Genomic DNA, 13285 nt, shown 5'->3' on the forward strand with positions numbered 1-13285 from the left:
GTGTGTATAGATAGATGTGTATATATGTATATCTATATATAGATGTTTATGTAGAGACATATGTCACTTTATACAGGATGATAAGATTTTGTGGTCTAAGATAACCTGTTTGTTAAAAGGGGTTGTCATTTTACAATGTGCATACTTATTGCTCTCTACTCTGATTCAAGCATGTGAATCTATGAAAGTTCCAATACTGGAGTAAGAAAACAAGTTACTTACCTGTAACTGTAGTTCTCCAGTATTGGAATCTTTCATAGATTCACATGCGACCCACCCACCTCCCCGGAAAAGCTCTCTTCACCTCTTTCTTTCTAGTAGTACATATACTCATTGTAATATACGCACTTGTGCGTGGAAAATCTGAGGTGCTAGAGCTTCTCTCAGGAGGTTCTGAAGGGTGCTGTCGTCTGATTGGTGGAGGATCAAGTTTGGTCCTTTTCACAAAATGACTCTGATAGACTATCAAATTGAAGAGGCCTAGGGCCTTTTTCTCTTCAATATGTTTTAACATTACTTATGAAAATTTATACCGGGACTCCCGTCTCGACGACGGGGAATGATTCAAGCATGTGAATCTATGAAAGATTCCAATACTGGAGAACTACAGTTACAGGTAAGTAACTTGTTTTCTTCCCCTAACTATAACATTATTTTAACCTTTGTTTTTTTCAGTGAATTTCTACGTTTTTTTTCTAAACAAAAACAGATTGGTGTGTTGTGGGTCTTTACTAAAGAGTCAATAAAGTGTTTTTCAACATATAGTGGAGAACGGGATAAATAATGCAACTGATGTCATCTGCCCTTGAACTGACTAAAAAAGTAATGGTGGTGCTGAGTTACAGGGGTTGACTAGGTCAGTAGACGGAACGCTGTCTGACACTGCAAAGGTTGTGGTACTGCTGATGGAATTGGCAATCTGGAGAGGATAACGCTAGCGAGGAGAGTTTAATTTGCATAAATCGCCCCAGAGAACTCTTGGCCTTCTCACAAACAAGCATCTTGCCGTCAAATGCCATGTCTATTAAATTGACTACTAGAATGTTGCTAAGAACGTGTGCGGTTCTTATAGAAAGAAGGTGATTTATGGTGTGTATGGTGTCATGTTTTGTACTGTTCCTATGTAACATGGAACTTAAACTGTGCCCTCAAAAGATGGAAGATGTGTGGTGCCCGAGTCCCTTATATGGTGGGAGGTTATCGTGTTTAGTAAAAAGTGATATGTCCTGTGCAAGTAACTGGGTATGTTGTTTTTTGTAATTGCTTTGCCCGGTATGAAATGCAAGTATCTGATAGGTCCTGTGTTGTGCACTGTTCTAAGTAAGGGTGGTACTCTGCATTGTATCTGTATGGTGCACGGAAAGGCAATATTAATACAATGGTGATTTCTGCTGAGAGTACAATCTATTAGATAGTGCTCCAGGTCGCTGTGTTCCATCAATGACAAGTGGAAGAAAAGAGATGCCCTCGGCGATGAAAATGTGTCTAGTTGTCGACCAACGGTAAATGACATGAAGATCTCCTTAAGCTAGCTGACAATTAGGAGTCCTCATTTAAGTGTGCATCATTAACAAGCTGAGCTATATTACCAAGATTCAGTCCTTTTGTCTATAGCTTACATAGATTTCCGGAGCCAATGTTCAAGCCACTGAGCTAACTTACCAGGCCTTAAACCTCATAATAATTCCTCCGCCACCTTAGTGAGCAGGAGCTAGTATGGTTACCTGGTAAACTGTACTACGCGCGTCTGGGTCAGCGGAGATCCTCTGCAGACTCAGCCTGGCCAGATCGAGAGAGTCCTGGGGTAGGTGGGTTGGCAGTGGGTAGGGATTGACATGCTTGAATCGTGGAAACCAGTACATGATCCTCTGGTACTTCCGGATGGGGTGGCTCCGGTCACCAAAGATCTGCAGGAGCAAGAACTTGGTATCCTTGTTTGGCAGGATTCCTGTGAACAGAAAAAAACAACTCATTTTAGCCAATATTGCTACTCTTTGCTATGCGCCCTACTTTAAGCATGATTATGCCGCCTGCCATCCTTACCCATTACTTCCAGCTTATCCCTGGTGTTCTGTCTCTGCACACTGAAATCCTTTCAATCACTCCTGACATGCAACTCTACTCCTTGGTAATGCATTCCTCAATCTTAGACTGTCCTAAAGCTTCAGCTTGATGCCTAGACTTGTCATTCATTCCAAACCTGATTCACCTCTACGGCCTTTTCTTGTAGCTAGCCTTGCAGTTGCCTCTCGTTTGATGTCTGTATCCTGTCTATCAACTCCATCTTAAGTATACAAAAAAGCGATGGATGGAATACTTAAATTAATATCAGCCGCTAGCAGTTACTCAGGCCGCATCCCAATCCATTGTTATTTTGCACACCATGCACTCTCAGTTTGGGGCTAGCTATATGCAAATCAGTCTTGGCCCTACGCTCCAATGGGAACAATCCAGCCCAAACTTCCAAGTGAGGTCCTTCATGAAGTGAAAACATGCAACCTAGGTCCAGTCTCACCCTACTTAAGGCTCATCAGTCAGGTATATCTTAGTACCAGTGTAGGATGTTGGCTCTGTATGTGCTATTTCAAAGTAAGGAATAGCATGCACAGAGTCCAAGGGTTCCCCTTAGAGGTAAAATAGTGGTAAAAAGAGATAATACTAATGCTCTGTTTTGTGGTAGTGTGGTCGAGCAGTAGGCTTATCCAAGGAGTAGTGTTAAGCATTTGTTGTACATACACATAGACAATAAATGAGGTACACACACTCAGAGACAAGTCCAGCCAATAGGTTTTGTTATAGAAAAATATATTTTCTTAGTTTATTTTAAGAACCACAGGTTCAAATTTAACATGTAATATCTTGTTTGAAAGGTATTGCAGGTAAGTACATTAGGAACTTTGAATCATTTCAATTGCATGTATACTTTTCAAGTTATTCACAAATAGCTATTTCAAAAGTGGACACAGTGCAATTTTCACAGTTCCTGGGGGAGGTAAGTTTTTGTTAGTTTTACCAGGTAAGTAAGACACTTACAGGGTTCAGTTCTTGGTCCAAGGTAGCCCACCGTTGGGGGTTCAGAGCAACCCCAAAGTTACCACACCAGCAGCTCGGGGCCGGTCAGGTGCAGAGTTCAAAGTGGTGCCCAAAACGCATAGGCTTCAATGGAGAGAAGGGGGTGCCCCGGTTCCAGTCTGCCAGCAGGTAAGTACCCACGTCTTCGGAGGGCAGACCAGGGGGGTTTTGTAGGGCACCGGGGGGGGACACAAGCCCACACAGAAATTTCACCCTCAGCAGCGCGGGGGCGGCCGGGTGCAGTGTTAGAACAAGCGTCGGGTTCGCAATGGAAGTCAATGAGAGATCAAGGGATCTCTTCAGCGCTGCAGGCAGGCAAGGGGGGGCTTCCTCGGGGAAACCTCCACTTGGGCAAGGGAGAGGGACTCCTGGGGGTCACTTCTGCAGTGAAAGTCCGGTCCTTCAGGTCCTGGGGGCTGCGGGTGCAGGGTCTTTTCCAGGCGTCGGGACTTAGGTTTCAGAGAGTCGCGGTCAGGGGAAGCCTCGGGATTCCCTCTGCAGGCGGCGCTGTGGGGGCTCAGGGGGGACAGGTTTTGGTACTCACAGTCGTAGAGTAGTCCGGGGGTCCTCCCTGAGGTGTTGGTTCTCCACCAGCCGAGTCGGGGTCGCCGGGTGCAGTGTTGCAAGTCTCACGCCTCTTGCGGGGAGATTGCAGGGGTCTTTAAAGCTGCTCCTTTGGATAAAGTTGCAGTCTTTTTGGAGCAGGTCCGCTGTCCTCGCGAGTTTCTTGTCGTCGTCGAAGCAGGGCAGTCCTCAGAGGATGCAGAGGTCGCTGGTCCCTTTGGAAGGCGTCGCTGGCGCAGAGTTCTTTGGAAGGCAGGAGACAGGCCGGTGAGTTTCTGGAGCCAAGGCAGTTGTTGTCTTCTGGTCTTCCTCTGCAGGGGTTTTCAGCTAGGCAGTCCTTCTTCTTGTTGTTGCAGGAATCTAATTTTCTAGGGTTCAGGGTAGCCCTTAAATACTAAATTTAAGGGCGTGTTTAGGTCTGGGGGGGTTAGTAGCCAATGGCTACTAGCCCTGAGGGTGGGTACACCCTCTTTGTGCCTCCTCCCAAGGGGAGGGGGTCACAATCCTAACCCTATTGGGGGAATCCTCCATCTGCAAGATGGAGGATTTCTAAAAGTTAGAGTCACCTCAGCTCAGGACACCTTAGGGGCTGTCCTGACTGGCCAGTGACTCCTCCTTGTTGCTTTCTTTGTTCCCTCCAGCCTTGCCGCCAAAAGTGGGGGCCGTGGCCGGAGGGGGCGGGCAACTCCACTAAGCTGGAGTGCCCTGCTGGGCTGTGACAAAGGGGTGAGCCTTTGAGGCTCACCGCCAGGTGTTACAGCTCCTGCCTTGGGGAGGTGTTAGCATCTCCACCCAGTGCAGGCTTTGTTACTGGCCTCAGAGTGACAAAGGCACTCTCCCCATGGGGCCAGCAACATGTCTCTAGTGTGGCAGGCTGCTGGAACTAGTCAGCCTACACAGACAGTCGGTTAAGTCTCAGGGGGCACCTCTAAGGTGCCCTCTGGGGTGTATTTTGCAATAAAATGTACACTGGCATCAGTGTGCATTTATTGTGCTGAGAAGTTTGATACCAAACTTCCCAGTTTTCAGTGTAGCCATTATGGTGCTGTGGAGTTCGTGTTTGACAAACTCCCAGACCATATACTCTTATGGCTACCCTGCACTTACAATGTCTAAGGTTTTGTTTAGACACTGTAGGGGTACCATGCTCATGCACTGGTACCCTCACCTATGGTATAGTGCACCCTGCCTTAGGGCTGTAAGGCCTGCTAGAGGGGTGACTGACCTATACTTGCATAGGCAGTGAGAGGCTGGCATGGCACCCTGAGGGGAGTGCCATGTCGACTTACTCGTTTTGTTCTCACTAGCACACACAAGCTGGCAAGCAGTGTGTCTGTGCTGAGTGAGAGGTCTCCAGGGTGGCATAAGACATGCTGCAGCCCTTAGAGACCTTCCTTGGCATCAGGGCCCTTGGTACTAGAAGTACCAGTTACAAGGGACTTATCTGGATGCCAGGGTCTGCCAATTGTGAATACAAAAGTACAGGTTAGGGAAAGAACACTGGTGCTGGGGCCTGGTTAGCAGGCCTCAGCACACTTTCAATTGTAAACATAGCATCAGCAAAGGCAAAAAGTCAGGGGGCAACCATGCCAAGGAGGCATTTCCTTACAACCAGTGACAACGTTTTCACAGGATCCATGTCTGGCCCGTACGTGTACCGCTTAGGGCCACTCCATTCAGCATCTCTGCCTCTGGTTCCCAGTATCCCGACCATCATCTTTGCCACCTGGTAATGGCACCCTCACACCCACACCCGCACACGTTCTTAAACCAGATGTCCTTCAGCACCACCCTTGTGCCTAGTATGGTGTCTTTCACTTCCTTCATGTTCAATGCTCAGACTCTTCACTCGATTTATTTATCCCTATTTCTAGCAGGACCTACGTTTCAGAATCTCCAGCCTGAGATCCATCTCTACATATGTAGATATTCTTTGGTTGTCTGGTAGCGTACCCTCATATCCTACAGCCCCTGCAGCTCTCCCTTTGCTCTTTTGGTATTGTGGACCTCTGACAGCGCTGTGTGGTATCTTCCAGCCTGACATTGTTTGGAACCTTGCTGAGATTAACACTGTCTGATTTATTCTGTATGTGAGGAGTTCTATGTATGGATTATAATTAGAGCTGTGCAGCTGCTCAGTTAAGGCGGTGGATTAGGTGATTAATAAAACAAATCTGCTGAAATTTACTGAACTAAATTGTGAATTACTACACTATGCAGTCCTTTCTCTGTAGATTAGTGAACTGTTCGTTATTCCCCGCCTAAACTACTATTCAAACTCTGCTGCCTGGCAAAGTGTCTTGCAAATTGTACCTCATTTTCAGTTACTAGTAGCACTCCAGCTTTGTCACTAATTCACTTTCGAGACTCTGCTTGATTGGTCTTCTGCCATCTCCCTTCTGATAGTTTACTTGCACCTCCAGTTACTGGAAACCTGTCCACCTCCACCCACCGATTCCTCATTCAACCCGATTAACATTTGATTCCAAGTGTAATATTAACTGTTCTCCAGTGTCAAACCTTGAGATTTCCTGTTCTAGTCACAGAATACAACCTGTCCGAACTGTGGTTCAACCTACTAGGCACATATACAGAAACAGTCTGCTAAAGCAGGCACAGTTTTTACTGTGTGTTTGAAGGCCCAGTTAAGGCCATTACTGAAAACTGTGAGAAGGGAAAGGTCCCCTAAAATAGCCATTTGCTAATATTAGATAGGGACAATCGTGCAAACATCCCAACCAGATTCATGTTCCACTTGAGATCTGCCATCCAGAAACTGACAAATATTACAGGTATCTGGCTACTGGTCAGTGATGCATACAAGGTTCGAGAACCACTGGAAGATGTGTTCTGTGTAGATTAGGTAGAATACAGATGGTGTGGAGAAATATAATTTACGTCTTCAAATTTAAAAAAACTCTATACAAGGCTATTACCCTTACCATAAGACTCCATCTGCTCCAGCACTTCAATCGCACATTCTTGCTGCCGCGGGTAGTGGTTGAACATCCTCTGGATGAAGTTTTGGGCAACAAACACCTCTTTAGGGAACACATCTAGCAGTTTGTTGTAGACTGCAATGTCTCGTTCAACGCCAAACTCAGGCATCTTCTTGAGGGCAGCATAGATGAACTCCACATGGCCTCGTCGGCGGATGTCCCTCTTGCAGAAAACATCAACTACCTGGGCAAAGGTGGCCTTGCTCCTCGAGAGGTGACTGGCTTTCTCAAACAGATCTTCATAGGTGATTAAGGAGCTGCTGCCAGTATCCTCCTTCTTATTTTTCGTCTCTGGTGTTGGTATTGGTTTAAAGCTGGAGACGCAGGTGCTGCAATGGAAGCTTCGTTTAGCCTCCTGGTCTACGGTCTGAAAAACCGAGGTCATAGATATGTTAATCAAACACACCGCATGAACTAGGTGCACATGAGCTGCATTGTGGGCACTGTATGCAACAGAGCTGCTCTACACAGAGGGTACCGAATACTACTGCAAACGTACTTTTTGAGAATTAAAACAGAAAGAGAATTTTATAATTCATTACGTCCAGCATGCACCATTAACCACGGTAACCAAACAAAGTACACTCTATGTAACTGTAAATATATGTAACATGCTGTTGAGAATACTGCATGTACCTTACATGAATGGACTAACGCCCACAACTGGCATGCACTCTGTCCACTATGCACGTAATAGGGACTAGCACTACAAAAAAAGGCACAAATGAGTCAGCCAGACAATGGTTGCAGTCATTTTTATCTGACAGGTCCCAAGAAGTAGATCTTCCTCCATTTACATGTATATTTAAAGGTTTGAGAGATGGTGTCCCACAGGGTTCGCCGCAAGTCTCATTCTCTTTTATAAATATGGCCTCCCCTCGGGCTTCAAATTCTATCATATGCTGAGGACATTTGACAGGTGCTCTCATTCCATCATGCTGATGCTGCAGTGGTAGGAAGATTTCAGGGCTGCCTTGATGCAGTGGCAAGATGGATGCACCACAATTGTTTAAAACTAAATTTAGAAAAGTCTGAAATTATAATTTTCGGAAATATGCTATAACCTGAGTTACACTGATGATAGCCAAAGGACTTAGGAGAACCCCATCCACTATGTGAGGAATTTGGGGATCAAATTTGATAGAGAACTCTCTTTCAAATCCCAGATTCAAGCTATCACTGCTTCTTACTTTGCCCCTAATAAAATCGTAAAAAAGATCAGCCCAGTTTTCACTCGCAGAACAATAGTGCTCACTTTGGTCACCTCAGGGTTGGACTATGCCAGTGGTTCCCAAACTTTTTGGACCTACGGCTCCCTTGACCTATGGGCCGTTGACCACGGCTCCCCATTATGTTACTTATGTTTGGCATGTGGGTGAGGTAAGTCCAGCCTCAGGAGTACTTCCATTTTTCTCTCTGAAAATAATGGGGGTGAAGCTGTATGTTGTTCTTGCCCCCTGTCTGTGTGTCCGTGCCTACAGTCTGTGTGTTCCTGTCTATTGTCTGTATGCCCTTGCTTCCTGTGTCCCCATCCCTTCTCTCTGAGTATTTTTGCATCTTGTCTGTGTCCTCATGCTTCATGTGTGTGTTCTTGCCTCCTGTCTGTGTGTTCCCGCCTACTGGCTGTTTGTCTTTGCCTCCTGTCTTTTTTTCCTGCCTCCTGTCTGTGCCCTCATGCCTCCGGCTTGATTGGTAGGCACTACAAAAAATTTACAGATAAGTTACTTATTTATTTTTCTTGAGCTTTGGTGACTTCTTTAATTCCTGGTCCTTTCCATCAACATTTGAGTAAGGGCATGCTGCGGGACAAGCTCAGCATTTTGCCTCCATGGAACTGTCTATATTTTGGTCAACCTGGCTCCCGTGGGCACCCCACAAGAACATATGTCTTTGCCCCAAGCAGCTTGGAAAATAAGAGCACCTCGCAGAGACAGCAAAAGGGTGGATCCACGAATGACTGACATGTACAATTACTGTGGTCTAAAAGCAAGACTTGAGATGAGAACCCGCAATTTCCAGGGGTCTCATACTTTGCCACCCTCTCCTAGCCGTGCCACAGGTGAAAAAAAAGTTTGGCTCCTTAGGACTGCAACCCACCAGCAAACAAAAATGATTGGGGAAGGCAGCGCTCTTAGACCCCTGCACGTATAAAGTGCCTCTCTAGTGTGTACGTAAGTCTAAATGACCGCTTTAACATCTAGCACGCTGTCCTTAGCTTCCTGCAACAGGGTGACAAACTTGGTAGTCAGCAACCCCAGGCTTTTCTCGTGGCAGCGGCCATAATCCACGCTTGCCTCCCCAGCCATCCTGCATCACAGCCTCCTGTTTAGTGCAAGTAAATGCACGGTAGCCCAATGTGGCGCAGTAGTGACAACACGATAACCCTGGCAGAGTTTCCACATAGGAAGTGACATTGCAGCCTCTCACAGCTGCCAGAGTAACAGGATTGTTGGCCTGTGTTCGGTATGAAAGCTGCCATGCTACTACACTATTAAGGGTAACAGAAGTGTTTTGACTAGTCACAGCAAACCTGGCAGTAGTTAAGCAAAGGGACTAGCTGAAACACTTAGGGATCATGATAGATGGGGTCAGCGTATTGAGGAGTTTAAGACACTAACTATGCACAGCATACCTGATATTAAATCTTTTAAAGGAGAGATGTAATGGGGGTGGGGGGGCTGTAAGGGAATGGGGTGCTAGGTAGTTGGTACAAATCGTTTACTCACCGGCCACTGGTAATAGGTGGCTGTGTGTGTTTAATTGTCTGCACTAAATTTAAAAAAAAAATTAACCAAAAGGGATTCGTCAGTCATCTTTTTCACATCCAGATGCTATTAAAAAAGACGCAGGAAAACAATGCCGTTTTCCTGTTGTTTTTTTTCATAGAAGGACTGAAGTGTCCATTTCCTTATACATTCTCATTTGCTTTTTAAAGTACAAAATCAAGAATGAGTTCCACATGACAAGCGAAAACAAACCACAACAGATGGAAAGGTTGACAGTGGCCCTCTGGTTTGCAGTTTATAGCTCTCAAGTTTCTCAAAGAATGTCCTTGAATGTGGCATTCCGTCAGATTTCGCATTGGCCCTCAACTGGTAGGGTATGTGTCCATACATTTTTTTTTTTAGACAAGGTTGAGTTGCTAAGAATGGATTAAGTATGTAAAAGAGGTGAACATTTTGTATTGTTACATGCATCTTGGGAACAGTGTCAGTGTTGCTTATTTTGACCAGTGACAGTGGAAAATGTTTCCCATTCAGACACTTGCTATGATCCAGTGGTTCCCTGAACTCTGTGCTTGGAGCACGGCGCCCCTGGCTAGTTCTGATGGCGCACAGGGGTGCCACGGCGCAGTTTGGGAACCACTGGGCTATGCGAACACCCCTTGTAGGAAGTTGGCTCTGTATGCACTATTTCAAAGTAAGGAATAGTATGCACAGAGTCCAAGGGTTCCCCTTAGAGGTAAGATAGTGGCAAAAAGAGATAATTCTAATGCTCTATTTTGTGGCAGTGTGGTCGAGCAGTAGGCTTATCAAAGGAGTAGTGTTAAGCATTTGTTGTACACCCACAGCCAATAAATGAGGAACACACACTCAAAGACAATTCCAGGCCAATAGGTTTTTGTATAGAAAAATATATTTTCTTAGTTTATTTTAAGAACCACAGGTTCAAGATTTACATGTAATACTTCAAATGAAAGGTATTGCAGGTAGGTACTTTAGGAACTTTGAATTAGCAAAATAGCATAAACAGTTTTTCACATAAATCACATATAGCTATTTTAAAACTAGACACAGCTAGGGCCGGTCAGGTGTAGAGGTCAAAGTGGTGCCCAAAACGTATAGGCTTCAATGGAGAAGGGGGTGCCCGGGTTCCAGTCTGCCAGCAGGTAAGTACCTGCGTCTTCAGAGGGCAGACCAGGGGGGGTTTGTGGGGCACCGGGGGGGGACACAAGTCCACACAGAAAGTACAACCTCCGCGGCACGGGGGCGGCCGGGTGCAGTGTGCAAACAAGCGTCCGGTTTTTACTAGAAAGCAATGGGAGACCAAGGGGTCTCTTCAGCGATGCAGGCAGGCAAGGGGGGGGGCTCCTCGGGGTAGCCACCACCTGGGCAAGGGAGAGGGCCACCTGGAGGTCGGATCCTTCAGGTCCTGGGGGCTGCGGGTGCAGTGTCCCTACCAGGCGTCGGGTTCTTAGAAGCAGGCAGTCACGGTCGTGGGAGCCTCGGGATTCCCTCTGCAGGCGTCGCTGTGGGGGCTCAGGGGGGTCAACTCTGGCTACTCACGGTCTCGCAGTCGCCGGGGAGTCCTCCCTGAAGTGACTGTTCTCCACAAGTCGAGCCGGGGGCGTCGGGTGCAGAGTGCCAAGTCTCACGCTTCCGGCGGGAAACGAGTGTTGTTTCAAAGTTGCTTCTTTGTTGCAAAGTTGCAGTCTTTGGTGAACAGAGCCGCTGTCCTCGGGAGTTCTTGGTCCTTCTAGATGCAGGGCAGTCCTCTGAGGCTTCAGAGGTCGCTGGTCCCTGTGGAAAGCGTCGCTGGAGCAGTGTCTTTAGAAGTGGGGAGACAGGCCGTTAGAGCTGGGGCCAAAGCAGTTGGTGTCTCCATCTTCTCTGCAGGGTTTTTCAGCTCAGCAGTCCTCTTCTTCTTAGGTTGCAGGAATCTGAGTTCCTAGGTTCTGGAGTGCCCTTAAATACTAAATTTAAGGGTGTGTTTAGGTCTGGGGGGTTAGTAGCCAATGACTACTAGCCCTGAGGGTGGCTACACCCTCTTTGTGCCTCCTCCCTGAGGGGAGGGGGGCACATCCCTAATCCTATTGGGGGAATCCTCCAGCTGCAAGATGGAGGATTTCTAAAAGTTAGAGTCACCTCAGCTCAGGACACCTTAGGGGCTGCCCTGACTGGCCAGTGACTCCTCCTTGTTTTTCTCATTATCTCCTCTGGCCTTGCCGCCAAAAGTGGGGCCGTGGCCGGAGGGGGCGGGCAACTCCACTAGCTGGAGTGCCCTGGGGTGCTGTAACAAAGGGGGTGAGCCTTTGAGGCTCACCTCCAGGTGTTACAGTTCCTGCAGGGGGAGGTGATAAGCATCTCCACCCAGTACAGGCTTTGTTACTAGCCACAGAGTGACAAAGGCATTCTCCCCATGTGGCCAGCAACATGTCTGGTGTGTGGCAGGCTGCTAAAACTAGTCAGCCTACACGGATAGTCGGTTAAGGTTGCTAAGGTGCCCTCTGGGGTGTACGTTACAATAAAATGTACATTGGCATCAGTGTGCATTTATTTTGCTGAGAAGTTTGATATCAAACTTCACAGTTTTCAGTGTTTCCATTATGGTGCTGTGGAGGTCGTGCATGACCGACTCCCAGAGCATATACTCTTATGGCTACCCTGCACTTACAATGTCTAAGGTTTTGCTGAGACACTGTAGGGGCACAGTGCTCAGGCACTTATGCCCTCACCTATGGTATAGTGCACCCTGCCTTAGGGCTGTAAGGCCTGCTAGAGGGGTGACTTATCTATACTCTATAGGCAGTGTGAGGTTGGCATGGCACCCTGAGGGGAGTGCTATGTCGACTTAGTCGTTTTATCCCCACTAGCACACACAAGCTGGCAAGCAGTGTGTCTGTGCTGAGTGAGGGGTCCCCAGGGTGGCATAAGATATGTTGCAGCCCTTAGATACCTTCCCTGGCATCAGGGCCCTTGGTACCCGGGGGTACCAGTTACAAGGGACTTACCTGGATGCCAGGGTGTGCCAATTGTGAAAACAAAAGTACAGGTTAGGGAAAGAACACTGGTGCTGGGGCATGGTTAGCAGGCCTCAGCACACTTTCAAATCAAAACTTAGCATCAGCAAAAGCAAAAAGTCAGGGGGTAACCATTCCAAGGAGGCATTTCCTTACACCCCTTACCTAAGATTCCCGGCAGCTCCCGCCCGCAAGCTGCAGGTGGTTAAGAATGCAGCCCCAAGTCGGATTCTCAACCTGCCAAGATGGAAGTTGGTTTACCCATATCTTAAGCAACTGCACTGATTTCAAGTGGACAAGAAAATTACATTTAAGGCCTTAATCATCACGCACAGAGCAGTACATAATAAGGGCCCAGTATACCTAAGAATTTGATCTCCGGTGTATGTATCCTCCAGATCAATTTGCTCTACTAACCAAGGTGTACTGATTATCCCCGGGATTTACAAAGCCAGAATAGGAGGGCGCTCATTTTCTGAAAACCGTCCTTTTTAGGCAGATATTGGCTTATGAATGATTACTTGTTGCAAACTCGTGACGTTCTAATGATACACTTGCGCGCTCGGTAAATGTATTCATTCACTTTCTGGAACTGCTACAGACCAAGTGCACTGCATACTACTGTAAACACGATATGAACTGCATGTGAATGTACAAATTCAGAGTGTACAATCTATGCCACTGTACATAACATCTGAATTGTTTATCACTGTAAATAAAACCACACACTTTTTGCAATATAAAAAACACACATGTACTGGATGCTTCTGTGAACACCAGATGCACTATGTGAATGTACTAACACACCACATGCGCATTGTGCTCTGTGCAGATTGTATGCACGGTGGATGTAAACATACTAAGCACTATATACAACCATTACCACACGGCGCTTGTTCTGCATGCTTGC

The 13285-nt window shown here is 46.8% G+C and overlaps 1 protein-coding gene across 3 annotated transcripts in view; it reads right to left on the reverse strand.

Moving 5' to 3' along the window:
* The window catches only part of ECSIT (ECSIT signaling integrator), an 89832-nt gene that overhangs the window by 60364 nt on the left and 16183 nt on the right, over positions 1–13285 (reverse strand). For 2 of the 3 annotated variants that reach the window (XM_069231913.1, XM_069231914.1), the window contains 2 exons: positions 6579–7002; positions 1725–1948 (listed from right to left, as the gene is read on the reverse strand). In XM_069231913.1, the coding sequence (XP_069088014.1) occupies positions 1725–1948; positions 6579–7002 (648 nt within the window). The remainder of the gene's footprint in view (positions 1–1724; positions 1949–6578; positions 7003–13285) is intronic. The other variant, XM_069231915.1, reaches the window with a different exon arrangement.

This window comes from Pleurodeles waltl, chromosome 4_2 (genome assembly GCF_031143425.1).
Source record: "Pleurodeles waltl isolate 20211129_DDA chromosome 4_2, aPleWal1.hap1.20221129, whole genome shotgun sequence".
Lineage (NCBI taxonomy): Eukaryota > Metazoa > Chordata > Amphibia > Caudata > Salamandridae > Pleurodeles > Pleurodeles waltl.